Genomic DNA, 21,656 nt, shown 5'->3' on the forward strand with positions numbered 1-21,656 from the left:
TTGAGTATCTCCAGATATGAAACAGTGAACACCATCTGTAGCCTTAAAGATAAGTTAAACTGACTCTCATTGTGAATTCAGTACATATCTCACTTAATTTACAGTAATTATTTCAGTACGTTGCAGAATGACTGCCCTAGGATAGTTAAATAAAGTAGTTTGCATTTTATGCTGAAATAAATAATAATGGGCACAGATATACATAGTTAGTGTATTGTAAGGTCTGCTGTTTTAAAGTGGTATTATCTTCCCTATACTACAATAGTCTAACTTTATCTTTCCTAGAACTGTATACAGGTCGGTGGTGTTCTGTTTTTTTGATACAGAATTAAAAATGTTAATGTGTTTTTTGGTTAGTCATGTTCTTTTTTTAAATATATAAAGCCTTGCGTTGTCGACCAGCAGTGTAGGCTTTTCAACTCCCACAATTGACCTGTTTTGTGCTTCAAAGCACTTCTTTAAATAACGGACACTCGCTAAGCATTTGAGTGTCGTCTGAATAAGGTAATTAAGCTAATGTCAATGTTAGATAATCACAATTCATGAGTAACTCTGACAAAACAAAAACAGTGTTCTTGTTTTCTTTCAGGAACCCTATAGGCTAGCTAAAGTACACGCAGTGTTTGCATTACAGGTACCTCAGTTGAATCATCTGTAATATTTTGTATATGCAACGGTACAATATTGCTGTTTTCACAGACTAAGAAATAAAAAGCCACATTGTCTTTTGGCCTGCATTATGAAACAATGTATTCTCTTAGTAGTGGTAGTTATTTATTTACTAAACAAAATCCACTCGGATGAAGAAAAGTTGAGAAACTTTATTTATATTCTAAAGATTCTGAAGTTGACGATCACATGATTAGATGTTCTTTTTTAATGATGAGCCATCTTTAGCACTGCAGTTGGAGCCGTATTGGAGCCTGTAGAGATTGGGGACGTCTGTTTTATAAAAACTTCTTGTTGTTAATCCATTCTCTGACCACAGCTAAACCATCCTCATGATGAGCCTTAAAACATCTGTGCGGTTGCTGCTTTTGGGCCAAGGTCATGAGTGTAGAAGTATATATCATCTACACTTGCAGTACATTAGCTTGGCTGGAATTAGCAAACACTTGTTTCAGATTACTGCACAGCTGTCGCAACCCTTACAGTAAGAGAGAGCAGAGAAGTGTGGGAGAGGGAGAAAGGAAAGAGCTAGCCTCCGGTATGTGTTCTATTACATCAGATTTAGAGGAGGAAAACATTGAGAGGAAGTGCTGGGTCTGTACTGTTCAAAAGATGAATGGGAGGTGTGTCTCCCAGCCTTTCTCCTTGAGTTATTATTTGATTGCTCTTTCCATAAGGATGAGGACTATAACTATTTAGGAGTGATTTCATAATATTTTTCCAGTATTTGTCATAAAGTATAATTATTCCTCTTACCAGATCTTAACTCTCCACTGTGCAGACCTGTAGGATAGAAAAAATCCACTCAAAACACTTGTCAACAGAGCAGACTACTGTAGTTAACCGCACCCAGTCTTAGTTATGCCCCAACTTTCATATTGACTCATTTCCAGGATCCGAATCTGTCAAATCATTTTGGTAGTCTTTTTGCAAAGGCAGTGTATTGCGCTGGGTACAGTCAATGTAATGTCATATGCTGTTTATGCAACTAAATGTAACGGCCTTCAGCTGCAGTTACGCTATGTACTTTTTCCACTCCTGTGAGTCTCTGGGGAGCGTATGCAACATGACTGTGTTACATGCTTTGAATAGATACTTTTCCTGAAATTACCACATTTGCACTTTTGATTTCTAGGTCATTTGAAAGAAGAGACTGCAGTTCTTCAGAGTTCTCCTTTTGGATGCCTCTGTCTGTACTATAGTGTGACACTTGGCGTGTGTTTAGGGGCTGACAAGAAAACATACAGGGATAACTGAACTCAATTGATATTGGCAGTAAGATCTTGCTGATCTAGCACCTCTGACTTGCAGAGATCGATCAGAAACCTGATTTTTAAGAGATAACGCAGAAGGAAATGTGATGGTAGAAGACTGATATGTCTGTTTCCTATCCCAACATGGTGCCTGTGTGTGTTGTGTTCTAAAATAAAATAAAAAAATACAAAGTAAAAAGACGTGTGTACTTAGATCAGGCTGGATGTAGTGTTGCTACCATGGCTAATTTGTAGTGTGGTGTGTTTGTTCTTTTCATTCACAATGTTTCGTACCGCAGTGCATTACTACTGATCATTATGAAACTGGACTGTGGCAGGAATCCAAATTAGGGAAAGCATCAAGGGAATACACTGCAGGCCCAGGCTAGGTTATTCAGGACATGCTTTGATATGTCTGATTATTTTCTTTTCAGATCAGCTACTACTCAATGAAATGGCAGAACATGGAGCAGATTCTGAAGCACCACAGAGGCGTGTAGGCGTGAACAAGGAACAGCAAAATGGTACCTTTGCAGGTGTGTGGAATGAGAAAAAGGGAACGTCAACAAATCTCTGTTCAGTGTCCTACGAATCATCCTCATTCTGCTGTTGCATGCATTCCTAAAGGCTTACTGGATGTAGATTTATCCGCAGACCTGTGCAACACTAATCAGACGTTGGTAGTCTGTAGAATTCACATTGTAATAGTTAATTTGTCAGTGTGTAATTTACAGAGAAACCAGTACCAATTTTTAGGCAGGGCCTTGTGTGGTTCTTATAAGCAGGTTTGACTGTACTAGTTAAAAACAGTTGCTCTGTCCGATGACTTTAACTCTTGTTTCCAGACCCTGCGTCGCTCAGTGAGAGAAAGCAGAAGGACAGAGAGGAGAGGCTGAGCCTTGTCCTCTGGAAGCGACCTCGTATTACATTGCAGTATTTTTTCCTGGAAACCCTGATAGACTTGAAAGAATGGACAATAAAGTAAGATCTCGCTTATGTCTTATCTACACTAAATAACTATAGAAATGCTACACTAGGATCATTAACATTAGGATCATTATTAAATAGTTTGTGTCTGATTACATTACATTAGTTTACTTGTTTACTGTTTGAAATGGAGTTTTGTTTCCTACACTACCAGAGCGGTCTGCAGTATTGAGTAACGCTATCTGTGCTTCTAGAGCGGACTGATTCGGAGGGGATTCTGGCTTTAAATCCAAGCTGTGTGTCCTAAAATTAACTTAATACAGGTCGCAAGGTTGAATTAGTTTCTTACATTCATACTTAAAATAATAGAATCTGAACACAATTCAATAATTTGCAAATCAGTCATGCATTTCATAGCATAATGAAGCTGAAGTGTAAAGTCCCTTAAGTGGAGAAAATGCTAATTTCAGTATTTATATTCAAAACCAGTACCTAGTCTTTGCACCTGCATAGACTAAAAATGACACTGTACTTTTACATACTACTGCAGTACATTTACGATATTGAATACATCTTGCAGCAATATTGATTTAAAGAAAGCCTGTTCGCAAAAAGAATTAATAACGTCACCGGCAAATACAGGAGCTTTTAATCATTTACGGTCAGAGTCTAGCAAACGTGGAGGGAGACGGGTCCAAAGTGTTAGATGTCAAGAGTCAGGACATTTTATAACCAGCTCTGACTAACCTCTTAAAGAGCTAGGCAGCCTAAGCACAAGAGGTTGTCCAAGTGTTTGGTCTGCTTTTGATGTCCATATGCAATATAACAGACATGAAAAAAACAGACCTTTTACAGCAGTTCAATAATGTTCAGTTTTATAAAAGGTCAGCTGATTTACCCAGTTTAATGACTCATTCAATTACAGTACACCTTAGCTACCTGACAAATACTTGTTTTAGCCATTCGTAGGGCAGTTTTTATAGTTGTATGTGCAAAAACAACCCAAAAACTCTCCTCCTTTTTGTTTTAGATTATGGCAGAGGAGAGGGATGGTTTTAAGTATTTTGTTGCTGCTTGCATGTCTTACACTTGCATATTATACTGAAGGAACGCATCAGAAGGTAAGAAATTCTGATTTTTTTCAAACACTATGGTAAAACTACATAAGCAATGCCTTCATTTAACATTTAATGGGGGGGGGGGGGTGCAAAATAGCTGAAGAGTTTAAAACTAAAATACCAGGACCAAATAAAGGGCTGTTGTGAACCATACAGTACTATCTTACATTTTAGTCATTATTGCATCAGGATATACAGCTATGCATTGTCCTGATTCAAATCCTCATAACAACTCTAATGTGTTATGTTGCAGTTTGGTTAGCTTCCTCCTTGCTGGCTTGAAAGACCCCGCTCTGTTTAGTCCTCTTCTGTGCTAAGCACAGAGGGCTCTTGCAGTGACACATGCACACAGTGGTTTTGTGATTTTTGGATTGCTGCCTGCTGGAGACTAAATTGACACCATCAAACTCATTTCTGGAGAGGAGGCCGGCTAGTGCATTAACACACCACTTATCCTCCCACATGTCTCTACAAGTATCTGATACATTTTAGTTCTGATTCATTATTCCTTCCTGTTTGTTTGTCATTCTGCAGTATGTGCAGTACTTGGAGAAGAAGTCTATGTGGTGTGCCTACTGGGTAGGCTTGGGCATTTTATCCTCCGTTGGTCTTGGAACTGGACTTCACACCTTCCTGCTTTATTTGGTAAGAAACACAATATTATTTCTGCTTTAATGGTCAATGATGCCTGACTTCAAGTTTAACAGAACACTCAAGATCGCTATCGTGCTAATCAATCAATCAATCAATCTTTATTTTATATAGTGCCTTTCATAGTGGACCACCATCACAAAGCTCTTTATAAGATAGGGTGGAAGAAGGCATAATACATTAAATACAGTGAAATACAGGGCACAGTACATTAAATACAAACAGGAAAAAAAAAATCTGCATCCGGCAGGGAAAGGTAGGGATGGACCTTTGAGGTGTTTCAGAGGTGGTAGAAGGAGGATTTGACTACAGAGGAGATTGGGGCATCAAAGGAGAGGTTGCTATCCAGAAGTACACCAAGGCTTCGTACAGCTGGCAGACAGTTTCCAAAGTCCAGGGAAGCAATGTTGAATGCAGTGTATAACACTTCCTTCACAGCTGAATTACTGTAACAAAAGAAAGCAAAGCAAGCACTGTTCCTAGGGTGGACTTTTTCTGCATGAAGGGGGTGGTGTGATCAGCCTATTCCTATGCTAGGATAAGATGGATGTTTTAAAAAGCATTGTTCAGTACCAGGGAATTCACCTGGATTGACACCATCAGCAATGCAGTAATAAAAAGAAAAAAACATCTCTAAAATTAGTGAAAGACCTGCAATTTTATTCACTGCCTGTATAACCGAATCATTGGAGGCAGATTATAATAATAATAATAATAATAATAATAATAATACAAATTATTATCATGGCCCGTAATGATCTTGTGATTACTGTGTTAAATTGTTATGTTAGTGGGTTATTAACCTACTACTTTTATTGTTTATTCACGGCAATTACTTACAACATCTGTTTGTAATGTCTGGCCCACATCTTGTCATGCAGTGCCAAGTAGTGGCCCATTGCAAAATCAAACTTCGTTTCACTGTGCTAAACTTTCAGAACTGGTCTTTCAGATATTTAGTAATAATATGTGATGCAGCAGGAATGATCTGTGACCATGGGCCGCTTTGTTCAGTAGTTCTGTGCTGTTTTTTGGCATGCGTTTTATATTTAGGAATAAAGGGGTTCCTTTTCCTTTTTACTTTGTTTTTCCCCATGATAAAAGCTAAGCAGGCAGTACACCTGTCAGAAAACTTAAAGACTTGCACAATTTTGTATTCGCTTCAGGTCTCGAGCTTGCTAGAGATTATAGACGGTTTCTAAAGACAGCTTTTTAGTTTTTAGGCTATTGACCTCATTTTACTGGGAAAGCCTCTTAACATATCACAACCTTTTTAAAGAGTGTCCTAGGAGATGGCCTTCAGCAATAGGATTGTATCTAGAGTTACAACAGAGGAGCCAGGAAAATAGGTTATTATATATACAATAAATGCATTTACAGGAGAGAACACTATACATGATGTTTCTGTGAGCGGTAAGTTAATTTCAAAACCGAAAACCATTTTTTTATATATATACTTTCTTAAGCCATTAAAAGGAGTGGATGCAGTTCTGAAGTTGGCTCAGCAGGGGGCACACTGACCAAGGTTATTCCTCCAGCCAAAGCTTGGCGCCAGTGCAGTTTTCCACCACATGGTGGCAGCACAATAAAGCATAACAAGTCTACAGTGAACAGAACAGGATTTAAACCTTCTTGCTTTAAGTTCCCTTTATAAGAAACTGTTTTTGATCCTTGGTAGGTAGTCTGTCATGTTTTCAAAAACACCATGTTGGTTCTCAAGTAAAGAGGATCTAATAGTTTCACTAGAAAAGAATGTGTGGGGAGTGTAAAGAAAATACATGTTCTATTGCGAATAAAGAGCTTGTGATCATCGGCTTTAATAAAAGCACAAATCCCTCCTCTCTTTAGTGGTTTTGAGGTTCGTTTCCTGCTTGTCTGGGGCACACACTGGCCACAGCATTAGACCAACCGTGCCTAATTCTTGGAGAAATAAACTGAATAGAAAAATAGAATCGATAGGGAGTGTAAAGAAATAGAAAGCATGGAACCTGAATCCCATATACTCCCGTCATTGTCAATGCCACCAGTGAATAAAAAGAGGCAGTACAATTTCTGCTTTTCTACCACAAATGCTTGAAACACACTTTCAGAAGCTACAAGTTCCAGAAAGCGCCAGTTCAATACAGCTGATTCTGATATTATGTAGTCGCACAGTAGGTGGCGTCGGCTGCCTTTCTCCCTCTCCTTCATTAAGTTTGTTTTGGTGTGTCTTGCGACCCTGTTTAAAATCCCATCTGCCTATCATAATCATTCAAGGGACCATCACAAAGGGGTGTTTCTAGACCCAGGGATTCAGTGATTGCATGTGTTATTTTAAATGCAGTTAGTAATGCACAGACGTTTTTAAAATGGCTATTGGTTCCTTGTTTTCTAAACTACTCATTTGCAGTCTTGTACACTGGAAATTGAACTTTCTTGGTAAGAGAAAGGTGGGTTTTGGTAGCCCCTCAAGACCGCGCATGTATTTCCCTCCCGAGTGGTTTACAGTCGCATGCAACGCAAGCCTCCCTACAGGAAGTGTTGTCGGTTATCTGATTTATCAGGGTTAAGTTGTCTTAGTATGCAAATAAAGAGGTGAGATTAATGCCACACACGACCTTTACCTCATAGTCTCAATAAGGAAGTGCACTCTCTGTACAGGTATAGATTTTTTTAAATGTAGGTCTCAAATTGTCTTTAGTTGATAGAACCATATGTCTGTCTGGGTGGCTGCTTGTCTGCCAGCATCCCTACTTGACAACACCTATGTGTTTTATATTATTGTGTTTGTAGGGGGGGGGGGATGCGTTTATTTATTTAGGCGGTAACTACAGGTCACATTGAGCACTAATCATAAATTGAGCCCTCATGCAAGTTGTCTTATTTTACATTTACAAAGGCGTTCTTCTTTTATATAGATTTTGGGATAACAAGTCTAGTGTATATTTTTCATAATGTGTCTTCAATGCTTGTAATTCTTGTCCATTTGACTGGATTTTATTAAACTGTCTTCTGCCATTACCCAACACTTACAAGGCACAGTCATTTTTCCGTTACTTGCTGGATTTTATCAATGACACCCCTGTTGCAGGAGAACAGACTAACTCAGTGCTTTGAAGTCCCTATCCAGGTTCTGACCAGACCCAGTCCTGCCCACACATTCAGAATTCCTACTGTGGTTAATGTAAATTAAAGGTGACGGCGTCCTGTACATTGCAGGATACACGGATTTGGAATCCTAATGAAAGTCAATGTCAAAGGGATTCCACTTGTTCTATTCTGTAATGCAGGGTGAAATCGCAACACTGGTCAAGACATGTTCCAGCCCTTGTGACTTTCCATGGAGCAAAGCCGAGATAAAGAAAAAAATAGCAACAAACATTATTTAAAAAAAAAAAACCAACATAATATTAAAAGCTTATCTGATTGCTTTCGAGACTGTTATGACTAGTCTCACCAAGAGCTTCCTGGATGTGATTCACCAATCCCGTTTTAGATGTGGCAAAGGCACGAGGGACTCATTAGGCTTTATTTGGGTTTTCATATCAAGAGATGCTGGTTCTGTGTTTTGATTATGAACTCCTGTTTTAGCACCAGACTGTATCGAGAGGCGAAGGAGCACAGGGCTGTGAGTCAGGAGGACATTGGGTTTGAATTCAGACACGGCCTGTCCCACTTGAATGAGGAAAGGGTACCATCATTCAAACAAAACGAGATTGGTCACATAAACAATCATTTTATGAAACATAATTAAAGTAGGGAACTGCACGGAAACTACTTTTGTAAGACCACACCACGTCAAATAAAAACAAAGAGTTTATTCAGAGGTAAGTAAAATAAAGGAGGCAAGCATTTGCCATACAGTATAAAAGGATTCTAGAACAAAGAGAAAAGGAACGGAATGGCACAATAACAAGACAGAAACGATGGATCCATATACACTGATGGAACTGAGTTTTGATGTAGGGAAACTCGAGAGCACTTTTTGTTTATTAACTGGTAAAAACTAGCTCACTATCATGTTAACGAATGTTAATTTTTTTAAGGGTTCGTTAATATATAGTAACCCAGGGCTGTCCAACTGATAACTCTTTAGCCATATATGGTTCATTGAGCTCCACAATATGTTTTTTTTTTTTTTTTTAATGAATTTGAGATACTATAAAGTCTAGTCTTGGGTACAGCCAAAATGCAGAAAATTCTAACTTTAAACATGCAACGTTTAATGCACATTTCTTTTTTTGTTAGTGACTTATTCGTATGGTTTTATAAGAACTCTTGCCATCACTGTTTGTTTTAGACAAAAAGATGCATTAAATATAAAAAGGGTAGTTAAAACTGTTCAGTAAACATCAGATGCCTTCGTGCTTATCGACTCAAGTCGATCGTATCATTGAATTGGGGTACAGTTTGTTCAAAGGTGCTACAGATGCTACTGTAATAATGTTTAGTCTTTTTGTTTTTCTCAGTTGAAATGGTGCACAAAGATTCCTGCTTTTCTAATGCATTTTTTAAACCTGAAAACTGTTGGTAACTCATTATCCGCACTCTTTTTATTACTTAATAGAGCAATACATGGTTAAAGGTTAACTAAAACACAAAAGCACCCCGGTGTGTATTTCTTAGACTGAACAATCCTGTCTCCTCTGTTCAAATTCAAATCCAAATCCAGGTTATTGAATTGAATCAACAGGATATTCAATTCACTACAAAAAATCCAATCATGAACTCTTGCACTTTGGAATAACTGCTAAAAAAAAACGTTGATAAGAATGGATGCTTTTAGGCTTAGAATAAACCGTATTTGTTGCTTTTAACACATTTTTGTGGTTGACATTGTATCTTGCTGATCTCAATAAAGCTTGTCTGTGAATGCGGGGGGGATTATGTGATCCGTCAGTCAGATTTTAGTGGCTATCTGGGAAAGTGATTCACAAGTCACGAGAAGGCCAGTTGACCACTCTCCGTTAAATTAATTAAATCTTATACATTCACCCTTTGTTTGCTTCAAGGAGCTATCGGGGGTTTAGATTGTAAAGAGGCGACTCATATTTTCTTTCGTACCTTACATGGAACCACATCAAAGCCCTTAAGGACACTAGGTTGTAAAGAAGGTTAGCATGGGGTAATTAGGAATAAATCGAAGGTATAGATTAGGCAGATGTTCTGTTGTTTCTTCTAGTTGGGACTGATCTGGTTTTTGGAAACTGTCCACCTTAAGGTATCAGGACTGGCACAAATACCAGTCTCAAGAGGGGCAATTAGATACAAGTGTCTGAGACTGCATCCATCCTGTGAGTACGCTTGACATACACACATGATGGCCTCCCTCTGCAACCCTTTTGTTCTCTTTTTTCTGAATACAGAAACCAAATCACAGAGCCTGTATTTCCCATATATACATTTTTTTCATCATAATGCTGTTTGTTTGGGATGTTCTTTAAACCAGGTTCTTAAGACAAACCCTTTCTCTTCGAGGGTGCAGAGAAAGGGTTTGTTTTACGAACACTATAGTATTTCCTGATCAGGCTCCCTCTGGCTGATGTTTAATAAAAATATCAAAACAGTCAGGAATTTGTTGCGCTTTACATACAACACAGGCTACAGCTAATGTGTGTGTCTGGTAAACCCACAGGGTGTCGTGTAACCCTTTCTTTCTTTTTACTGTTTAATATTTACAAAGGCTTTCTTATCCCATTATCGGATGAAAAGGTTTTTGGAAAATATAAGTCTAGTGTACTGTTTTCATAATGTATAATCAATGCCTGGCTTTCTTGTCCACTTGATTTAGATTTTATTCAGATGAATGAATGTACTCTGTCATTAACTGGAACATATAAAGCACAGGGAATGTTCCTTATTTATGGGATTTTATGTAGGACACCCCTGTTCTTTGAAATTGTGCCGTAGCCCAGACTAACTAGTGTTCCTTTGAGGGGCCCGACCCAAGTACTGACCAGACCCAATCCTTCCCACACATGCTGTGGCTAATGTATTCAAGGTGTGAAAAAACAGGAAAGGATTCAGAGTTTGTTTTAACCCCAAAACCCCTGTGAGTCTGTTGAGAGACTTAAAAGCTTAAAAGCCATTTTGTTATTTGGCTTTGGTACGCATCATAGTTGACCCCCACCCACAACCGCCACCTTTCCATCTGAGCTTCTTCCATAGATGGAGTATCCAGACTGCAGGCAAGATTGGCAATGACCTAATGTCTCATTGCATTTCTAAATGATGAAGTTACCCCCCATGCGAGTCACATTCCTCCGTCTCACCACAGGTTCCTGCTGGTCCAAGGAAGAACACTGCGGCAGCGTGCAGCTTCTCACGCGAATCACCAATGATTCGCTTGCTTCTTTGTGTTAGCAGTGTTCTGTCTCGCACTCACAAGCCCTTGAACAAGGTACAAATTGATCCGGTCATGAAAAATCTTGGCTTCTTTCAGTTGTTTGTTTGGCTACGTTGGCTAAACTGAGAAACATGAATGCTTCGTCGTAGATTTCGGTCGGTCCTTTGGGTGAATGAGCAAGAATTGGATTACTTGGATAAAATTAAAAGCTTTTTTTCAATTTTTATTTCTTACATATTTATATTTGATTCCAAATCATAATTAAAACATTTTATCATATATTGATCTGTTTAATTGATACAGTTATCAAATGTATTTGTTAAAGTACTTTGGATTATGTCAAAACCACAATCAGCTGACCAAGGTAGTAAACTAAATTGCTCTCTTTCCCTCGGCCAATTCATTTTGAATACTAAAATGATTTAATTTTGAATACTAAAATGATTTCCTACAGCAGTTTGAATGACAATCAGTTGAATTAGGAGTGTTTTAAAGTGGGATTAACTCAGTCTTAAATCAATTCAAATACCCACAGTTTCTCATGTCTAAGATCACCTAAATTGGTGGATTGATTTATTTATTTATCTATATATATATATATATATATATATATACACACACACACACACTACAGGGTTCCCCCTTTATAATGCTGTAGTTGGGAGCCATAGTTAAGAGGCCGTGCAGTTTGTGTTCTGCCTTATAACGAGAATACTAGTGTTCGTGTAACGGCATTATGGGGCAAATGGGAGCCATGACCGTACCGCCTTACAACCTGTTCCGCAGTATAACAGGCCGTCTTATAAAGGGGGAGCACTGTCTATAGATAGTGTGTAATTTAGCATTTTGTTGAAACACTCTCTCCCCAAGACTTGTTTTGTACATTGAGATCAGTTATCATAGTTTTCTTTATTCTGATCTTCAACAAAGTTCAAATACAGATATACATAAAATACACTGTCCTTTGAGACCGCAAAGGTCTCTTCTTCAGATGGGAAGTGAAAACTGAAGGTTAAGAAAGTCCCTGTTACCGTTCAGCTTTTTCAGAGTTCATATACAGCACGTTGGTTGGGAAGCTCCATTCATAATTCCAGAACAGCCCACAGTTCTTAATTTGTGGCAATTAAGAAGAATAAAAAAAAAACAAAAAAAAACTCAATGGCTCATCCACCATTGAAAAAGCAGTATTAATATGTTTATAATATTTAATTCTTTTAAAGTTTTGGGGTACCTGTCCACTCTTTTTTTTTTTTGTTTGTTTTTTGTTTTTCCCCTCAAAATGTGTTGACTGTATTGGTGAACTTGATCCTTCACTCCTGTCTCGGTTTTTCTATGTTTTTTCTGCAACTTCAGCTTTTTTTTTTTTTTATGTGTTTTGAGGTCAACAAGTTTGTCTCTAACTTCAGTAGAGCCAGACATTTTTCACAATAGAAATATTTTTGTAGGCCAGTCATTGACAGTAACCAGCAAGCCATTTCCTGATAACCTGCAGGGCATTAGGGTTGTAGATACAGCTGATAAAGCTATGGGTTTAGCAGACTTTCTTATGATCTGACAAAACTGCAACGCAGACATGATATTAACATGGCTTTGGAGACGGTGGGTCAATGTGAGCTGGCATCTGTTAAATAATGTAGATCCTGCCTGAGATGTATCGGTCTTTCTGTATCTTTGTGGACTTGGCTGCACATGTGTAAATATGATATGACTAGTTCAGCAGTCATTCCTGCAGAGTCATTTTGAATCTGAACTTTTTCATACACTTTACAAAAAGTAAAGATGCTGTTCGAGTACAGCTAGAATTGTACTATTTAAAAAAAAATCAAATCCCTGATCCTTCTTTTTAATTCTTCCCATCGTATTTTTAGAACTGTATTGTACCATGCAGGGGTTTCTAAGTGAGGGTATATGTCCTGTTTTTTAAGGATTTTTTTTTTTTTTAGATACAAACCAAACTTTTAAATGTACATCTACAGCTATGGTCAAACTTTTTGCATTGCCTAGAATTTTAGGATTGAGACATAATAAAAAATAAAAAAACTGCATGAACATCATTTTGAACTTTTATTTAACATCTTGTAATCAAAGAAACTAGAAAATGATACCGCAAGAGTCTACCGGAAACTGTAATAGTAGTAGATTATTTAATGCTGGATTTCGAAATGTTACATTTTTAAATTTCTCAGTCTGTGAAAAACTACAGAGCAGTATGTAATTCAATATGTTAACGTAACATTATTTAGCAGGTTTCATTCGACTTTATGAAACTAAATGAGTTAATTTTATAGGGCGATAGAAAACTTTTGGACAGAGCTGTGTGTTTGGGTTTATATGGCAGCTCTAGGTGTTATTATATCTGATGCATCATGGGTAATACAAGGAATAAATCTAATTCAATATAAAATAATGAATAGTTTATTATAAAAAATAAAATAAAAATTATGGTTGTAATTAAAGTTGCTAGTGGAGATATAACTATATACATATTGAACACATTTTCGGATAGTATGATGTTTTTAGAATAGTGTGTTCCTTAAATGTTCATTTAACAACAACAAAAAAAGGAACCTATTCCGTTTTTTTTTTTGTAGTGTGGTTTTTTTTTTTTTGTTTTTTTTTAATAAATAACTTTGCCCAAAATTTATATGGTTTTAAAAAATAAAAATTAAAAAATTAAAAATAGACAAACATCACCCTCTGTACAGCGCTAGCAAATGGCTACAGTAAAGCAAGTTGTGCTTAGAATTGAAAAAAAAGTTGGAAATACTTTCACTTCTGGAAAAGGGAATCTAACAGGGATAAAATAGCACAATATTTTGGAATTGTAAAGAGCACTGTGACTGATATTAAAAAGTCTGCCTCAGAGATTTAAAAGTTTGCGGTCGTTGATAGTTGGTGTGGGATTTTTGAGATCTATTGCTCGAGACGAGTACTTGAGCATCACAATTTCCAAGCACTTGAAATCAAACCCCACTCCTCTACATACTGTACTAGTGTACATAAACCTCCCAAACATTGACACAAGTCATATTTTAAATGCCAAATTATCACACAATCAAGTAATATATTAAGTAATTCATATAATGTTTGCCGCCTTGTGCAGTTAATTGTATATGGTCAAGTATTACTAAATAACGTATTCAAATTCACATATACACACAACTTTACATTAAATTGTAAAAAGAGATGCCTGGCCTACCTGTTTGAACCTGTGTCTCAGGGGTCCTTTTACTTTAGTGCAGTAGTTCCAACATACAAATAAAATCTACACTAAACAAACGGCCATTCGGTCCAAATGCTAGAACAGTTTCAAGTGAAAAAAGCCTTCCACCTATGGGAAGATTGGGGAATGGGCTCCACGAGTCTGTGGTAATTGCAACTTTTTCTCCCTTTTGAAAGTTTTGTATGAACAGCTGCAGCACGATTTTCTTGAAGTTTTTTCCAGCCACGCTGTTATTGTTTTAGGGTCGGCACAGTATTGGGATAATCTTACATCGATTTCAAAACTGCAGCATTCACGATTCACACGCACTGTCCTCCTAGGGGATAACGTGATCACGCCCTGTTCGGCTAAATCTGTAGCAAATGTTGTTATGGGTGTTTGCTTTTTTATTGCCATCGGTAGCTCCATCCACAATAATTCTGAATGTTTTCATTTCAAATGGTGAAGCATTGAACTTGTTTTTTTGTGGTAAGGCAATTTTGTTTGGCATAATTATTTACATACCACGGTTTTCACACCACCATGGAATTGATCCCATGCCACACCTCCTACAGGCATGAACACACACAGAGCACCAATGAAGCGCCAGATCCACCGAGAATAAAACCCGCCCCAGTGTCAATCTTTCTGTTGCACCAATTACTGATATATTACTAAAATTAACACATAAAAAATATGCGTTTGGTGACATTTGTCTCGTGACCGGTTATACGTCTAGCACATTATTAAACGTTTAACCACTTTAGAGTTTATACGTTTAAAATTCCCATCCCTAATTTTTATATATATAAAACATGTATCAGACTTGGAAACATCAATGTATTTGTTATTATTCATAATATGTTACTTTACATTTGAACATTAATTGAAGATTTCAGTGGAACATTTTAAATCATTAAAGGAGACGGTCTGTGAAAAGCAGCATCTTGAACAGTGTGTGCGAGTCTGTCTGAGTGTTTGTCTTTAGTAAAATGCTCGGTTTGGTCCTGTTTCTAATATTTAAACTGTGGTGGTGTAGACCTGCCGCTGTCTAGATCAACTGAATCGAGGCCTTTAATGAATAAAATTAATATAATTACAGAATTTTAGTGCATTAAAAGTGCAACACCCTTAAAAAAAAAAGAGACACTGAAGGGGGCATTGCATTAAAGTAATTTAAAGGGGTGCTAATTCTTTGATTTAAAAATAAAAATAAAACATAAATAGGCATGAAAAGGGTACCATCTGTCATCACTGCAGTATGAGGTCTCGCTGTTTGTGCAAGTACCAGCTTGGCAGATACCAGCTGTAGGGAAATCCAGCAAACCTCATTTGTGGCACCCATTTCTGCTGAGAGAGGCTGTAGCGCTCTCTTTTAGTAGATGACAAGTTTGCCAGGAAGAGTCTCACAGCTGTTGCAGCTGAACTTGATATTTATTTCTCCAACTTGTGCAGACGACGACAAGGTTTAAGACCTCTATATTTGCTTCACGTTTGGGATTTGATTTTTTTTTAAATGAAATACAAGCAGATGTGTGAAAAGCACTTTAGAAAAAGATTGCCAAAACCAAAGCAATGATGTCAAGTTTCCTTGCATTTTTGAGCCGCTGTTCTGTACACTGCAGGGGACCTGCACTCACTCCATCACCAGTGTCAACAAACCATTTGTAATCCTTTTTGATTTTACTGTGAAGTATTGGTTTTGTGGGCTGCCACAGAAATTAGAAATATTTTTTCCATTTTTATATAATTATTACAGCTTCAGACAAAACTACAGTGCCAGACAGTGATTGTCAATGTGGAGTTATATTAATTTGCAGCTGCTGACATAATCCACTTATTTTTTCCACCATGACTGACATAAGGATTGTTTCCCTCTGTGCATGTGCGAAGTCATACCCGTCCTCCCCCTCCCCTCCTAAATTACATAAATATTGGAAATCCCCAGATCTTGTAGGAGCGTCCAAAAACTATGGGGTAGGGGAGGGAGGGAGGGAGTTGTCTGAAAAAAAACCTAGGAACATTCCTGCTTAGTTTGATTGTATTTAGTAGTATTATTAACAGCATATTGTAATGCGTCTGTAATATGCAATTTTACTCTTTGCTGTACCTATTTAGAAAATTTGATGCAAACAAATTTGACATGGCTTCAGTAAGAGCTTGTGTTCATAAGTGGTTTTGTAAACGTGGCTTGTAGTTAAAGAAGAAAGCAATGTATCATGATGTGACATTAAATTAGAATGGCGTTTGGCAAGAACGTGTTTTTTTTTTGTGTGTCTTGTTGTTTAATTGATAAATTTAAATGTACAAAACTCCAACCATGCTGCTTCTTTATTTCTTCTAGTAAGTATGGATGAAACAATGCCATCGTTATCAACAATGTCAAGTTGTTGCTAACCTTTCACAGAACATCCATGTTCTTAACAAGTCGGTAAAAAGTTTCTCTGAAAAATAAAAGTGTTTGTTTAATTTGGATATTTCTTTCTTGCAGATCCCAGAGATAGATTTGGTATAAAAAATAAATCAGAAACGAGCCAGTAAACGACGTGGTGATGTAGAGCAATTTATTATCCTAGATTGTCTTTTTATTGTATAACCTAAAAAAACAAACCTGATTTAAGTGGGTCCCTGTCTTCTGGGGGAAAAAAAAAAAAGGATAAATTTTGGTAAAATTTTATGAACGTTTAAACCATATCTACATCCACACACACTCTCTTTATATTACATTCTGAAGCCCTTGTTAGTATTTGCTAAGCCCTTGTTAGTATTTGCTAAATAAACCCTAAATAAGCAAATACCGTTTTAACATCGCAAAGACAACTACAAAGTAAAAAAAAAAAAAAACACATGAAAGTATATATTGAATTGTTTATATTTATGGTTGTAATTAAAGTTGCTAGTGGAGATATAACTATATACTACATACATATTGAACACATTTTCAGATAGTATAATGTTTTTAGAATAGCGTGTTCCTTAAAGGTTCATTTAACAACAACAAAACAGGAACCTATTAGGTTTTTTTGTAGGGTTTTTTTTTTGTTATAAGTAACTTTGCCCAAAATGTATGTGGTTTAAAAAAAAAAAAAAAAAAAAAAGAACATCACCCACTGTACAGCACGAAAGTGAGTTGTGCTTGCAATTGAAAAAAAGTTGGAAATACTGTACTTCTGGAAAAGGTATAACCAGGGATAAAATAGCACAATATTTTGGAATTTTAAAGAGCACTGTGACTGATATTAAAAAGTCTGCCTCAGATTTAAAAGTTTGCTGTCTTTGATAGTAGGGGTAGGATTTTTGAGATCTGTTGCTCGAGTACAATTTCCAAGTACTCGAATCAAACGGCACTCTCCTCTACATACTGTACTCTTGTACATAAACCTCTCAAAGTCCTATTTTAAATGCCAAACTAACACACAATCAAGTAATATATTAAGTAATTAATATAATATTTGCCACCTTGTGCAGTTAATTGTATAAGGTCAAGTATTACTAAATAACGTATTCAAATTCACATATACACACAACTTTACATTAAATTGTAAAAGAGATGCCTGGCCTACCTGTTTGAACCTGTGTCTCGGGGCTCCTTTTAAACTTTAGTGCAGTAGTTCCAACATACAAATAAAATCTACACTAATCAAACGGCCATTCGGTCCAAATACTAGAACAATTTCAAGTGAAAAAAGCCTTCCACCTATGGGAAGATTGGGGAATGGGGTCCATCGATTTCAAAACTGCTGCATTCATGATTCACATGCACTGTCCTCGTGATCACGCCCTGTTCGGCCAAATCTATAGCAAATGTTGTTATGGATGTTTGCTTTTTATTGCCTTCAGTACCTCCATCCACAATAATTCTGAATGTTTTCATTTCAAATAGTGAAGCATTGAACTTCTGTTTTTGTGATAAGGCAATTTTGTTTGGCATAATTATTTACATACCACGGTTTTCTCGTCCGGTTCCTGAAAATACTTCCAAACGTGGCTTCCTTTGTTTAGAGATGCTATTTTAAATATAGAACAAACTCAGAAAAAACACTTGTCATTAACGAATTGATCCCATGCCACGCCTCCTACAGGCATGAACACACACAGAGCACCAATGAAGCGCCAGATCCACCAAGAATAAAACCCGCCCCAGTGTCAATCTTTCTGTTGCACCAATTACTGATATATTACTAAAATTAACGCATAAAAAATATGCGTTTGGTGACATTTGTCACGTGACCGGTTATACGTCTAGCACATTATTAAACGTTTAACCACTTCTATAGAGTTTATACATTTAAACGTTTAAAATTCCCATCCCTACATTGTCAATGGGTAATGTAATGTCCTTGACCGTTAAGGGGGTTAAGAAAGAGTTAAGAAGCAGATTAATTGTCAACTGTCTTTACTAAGATTCAGTGCCTGTATCTTGCAAAAGTAGTTTTAATACTTAGAGTTCTAAACAGTGGTGGGTATTGCTTATGTTGCATGTGTGTGGGTGGAACTTGAAATGCTTATTAATGCTTGCATACCATAAATCTTCCCAGTCATTTTTAGCCTACACACAAAATGGTAAAACAAAAAAAAAAATTGGGTGTGATCACAATCCCCACTGCATGCTTAGTGTTGAAACGTGCCTTTTGGAGTCATCGCTGTTTCTCCCGTTCTCTGCAGTCTGGAATGTTATTCCATGCAGCAAATTCAAGGGTCGCATCATCGCTGGGGCTGGAATGTTGCGTAGATTGAGTTGCAGAAGATTTATTGGTGGCTGTAGAGATAGGTAACTTCTTGATGGTGAGGTTGCTTTTTGTACTGAAGTGCTGGACATGCATTGAATTCCAGTGATTATATGTCATTGTACCGTTTGAAAAGTGTTTTCACAAAAGGTCATCTGACACCATCCCTGTATTTCATGAGATGCTTTTTATTTGTGAATGGGTAACCAATGTGATGTAGGATCATAAGTTTAATCTTCACTAAAGTATAGTGGAGCCCAAAACATTGCCTCATCTTACATTGTCCAGTTAGGCTTTTAATAATTTTTGTTTCAAGATATTTTCTAGTTTTGTTTCATCTAAATACGATTAGACTGTTACCCAGTTGGTGCACCAAAAGATTTGTGTAGGCCATATTGATCCAGGCATAGAGAATACACAATGTCCTCCATGGTTTTATCAACTGAAAGATCTTGCACTCATTTTATTAGGAATGACTGCAAAGAATATTAAGGTATACTGGAAGCTTGCCCTTCAAATGACACATAAACCGCTGGTTCCTAACCCTAGTTCATGGTGGCCGTAATAAATAAAACCACTGGTTAAAACAAAAAAGACGCGCTGTTTGCGACAAGCAGATATGAGCCCAACCCACTTAAACTGCTGTTAAAGTCCTTGTTTTTTCTTTCAGGGTCCACATATTGCATCAGTGACTCTGGCTGCATATGAATGTAACTCTGTGAACTTCCCCGAGCCTCCTTATCCAGAGAAGATTATTTGTCCTGATGAGGAAGGTCTTGAAGCTGGAGCCATCTCTCTATGGACCATCATCTCGAAGGTCCGACTGGAGGCCTGCATGTGGGTAAGGCACAGTCACTGCTTAGTGAGAGAAAGCGATTTTACAAGAAGGCCTTATTAAGATTACTGAACGGGTGCAATAAAATACTATAAAACGCCTACACGTATGTGAATTATGATTCCTCTTCCTCTTCCTCCAAGCAAAGCAATAGTTTCCTTATTGTACAGTATTGTGAAATGATGTGCTGTTCTCTCATGTGATTGCATTTGCTGTGAAAGCTATTTAGCTTGAAACCAGACCACTGAGTGACCTACAGTTGTAAGGCTCTGCCCGTTTTTGTTTTAATTGTAAGTCGTTTTAAAATGATTTCTACCCAGCGAGCAATCTGTGCAATCTCTTGAAAATACTATGAGCATATATCCTGTCATTACTTTGAATGGACATTTGATCTATTTGTTTAGTTGTTCAAATGTACCTAATAGTAGAAACTAGAATACATTACATATGTAAGACTTTTCAGGCCCATGGCAATGTGTAGTCCAATTTGATAGCCACTGAATCACTTCAGGCCAATAGATAATCACCACAGGTTTCAATGTTGCTTTGAAGTCTTCTCTACAAGGAAAGTCTTTTTGAAACGGGACACTTGCTCTCCTTGCTGCTACAATACAATATATATATTTTTTACTGCAAACCAGTTTTTTCTAGATTTAAATTTGCATTACTTATTTGGTTATTTCTGTCTGAGTGACTTCTAATAATTTCTAGTTTTTACTTCTGAGGATGTTTTGACCTTCCTTTTAACTCAAATTAGGAAGCAGATTTAAAAAAAAAAAAAAAAAAGGAAATCAGGCTCGCATTGCATAGCAGTTTGATCCATTTCTGGTTTTACTATGGGTCTAATAAGACACCTGAGCTTGTTACCTCTGCACTGCGGCTAATCAAACTGTAAGGTGGGGTAGTCTTGGGTGCAAGGCACAGTTATTTGAATACAGATGGCAGGTGTCTCTTTGAAATCCCCTGACAGTAAGCATTGCAGCTGCTCGCTCGATTTTAAGACCACAAGTGCTTTGAGCAAATTACTAGCTTTCATTAAAAGGCCACTAGACAAAAAAGGAAGTTGAGATTAAATTTCCCTCCTCGCTCGACAATAAACCATTGTTTGGCACTTCATTTTAATAGTTTTGGTATTTGACAGCTGAGAATATGAGGAAGAGAATCCTTGCAATGTGGATAAGTGTTAGGGCTGTCAGATAAGCCTCTAAATAGCAATCGATTAATTGGGCACACAAAATCGGATTGTTCGAATAAATATCAATGATTGTACCGCCCACATACATTTTCACTGCATTCCTCTCCCCGCGACATGATTATTTTAATATCATTGCTGTTATAAGTAAAAGCTTCTGCACAACAATTGAATGCGAGGGGTAGTTACGCCTTGGTAGCGTATGGAGAAGAAAAAAAACATCAACATTCTCAACAAGCCTAAAGCAAGTTTAACATACTACAGGGGTGTTGCTAAAATATTTATTACAAACAGATTACAGTACTTTGGAATGTAATCTATATAAACTAGACACGAGTTTATGAAAAACGTCTGTTTTTTCATTGTTTTTTATTCAGTAACAGCTGCGGCATCACGCATTGCATCTTGTTAATACTGTACCACCTAACCTTCACTATCAGTGAAACACACAATGCGGAAATCCCTGCCTAAAACATCATTATCATAATAATAGTTATAATAGTAAATTGATTTACTTACCACAACATGCATACCTGCTATTGATCAAGCTGGTCGTTACTGCAAAATTACGTTTAACATCACAGATCATGTTTTTATATATATATATATATATATATATATATATATATATATATATATATATATATATATATATATATATATATATATATATAAACAATATTGAATAGAATTCATTTTTGTGCAATTCATAATTGACGATTGCGGTATATAGGGAGTAACAAAGCAACCAGATAGA

General features: G+C 37.0%; 1 protein-coding gene across 3 annotated transcripts in view; it reads left to right on the top strand.

The window, feature by feature from the left end:
- Positions 1-21,656, top strand: part of LOC117429490 (vacuole membrane protein 1-like) — a 60,259-nt gene that overhangs the window by 4,726 nt on the left and 33,877 nt on the right. For all 3 annotated transcript variants that reach the window (XM_058998118.1, XM_058998119.1, XM_058998120.1), the window contains exons 2-6: positions 2,357-2,458; positions 2,768-2,903; positions 3,880-3,970; positions 4,502-4,612; positions 19,543-19,713. In XM_058998118.1, coding sequence (XP_058854101.1) covers positions 2,377-2,458; positions 2,768-2,903; positions 3,880-3,970; positions 4,502-4,612; positions 19,543-19,713 — 591 coding nt within the window. In that variant the 5' untranslated portion in view covers positions 2,357-2,376. The remainder of the gene's footprint in view (positions 1-2,356; positions 2,459-2,767; positions 2,904-3,879; positions 3,971-4,501; positions 4,613-19,542; positions 19,714-21,656) is intronic.

This window comes from Acipenser ruthenus, chromosome 24 (assembly GCF_902713425.1).
Source record: "Acipenser ruthenus chromosome 24, fAciRut3.2 maternal haplotype, whole genome shotgun sequence".
In the NCBI taxonomy this organism is placed as follows: domain Eukaryota; kingdom Metazoa; phylum Chordata; class Actinopteri; order Acipenseriformes; family Acipenseridae; genus Acipenser; species Acipenser ruthenus.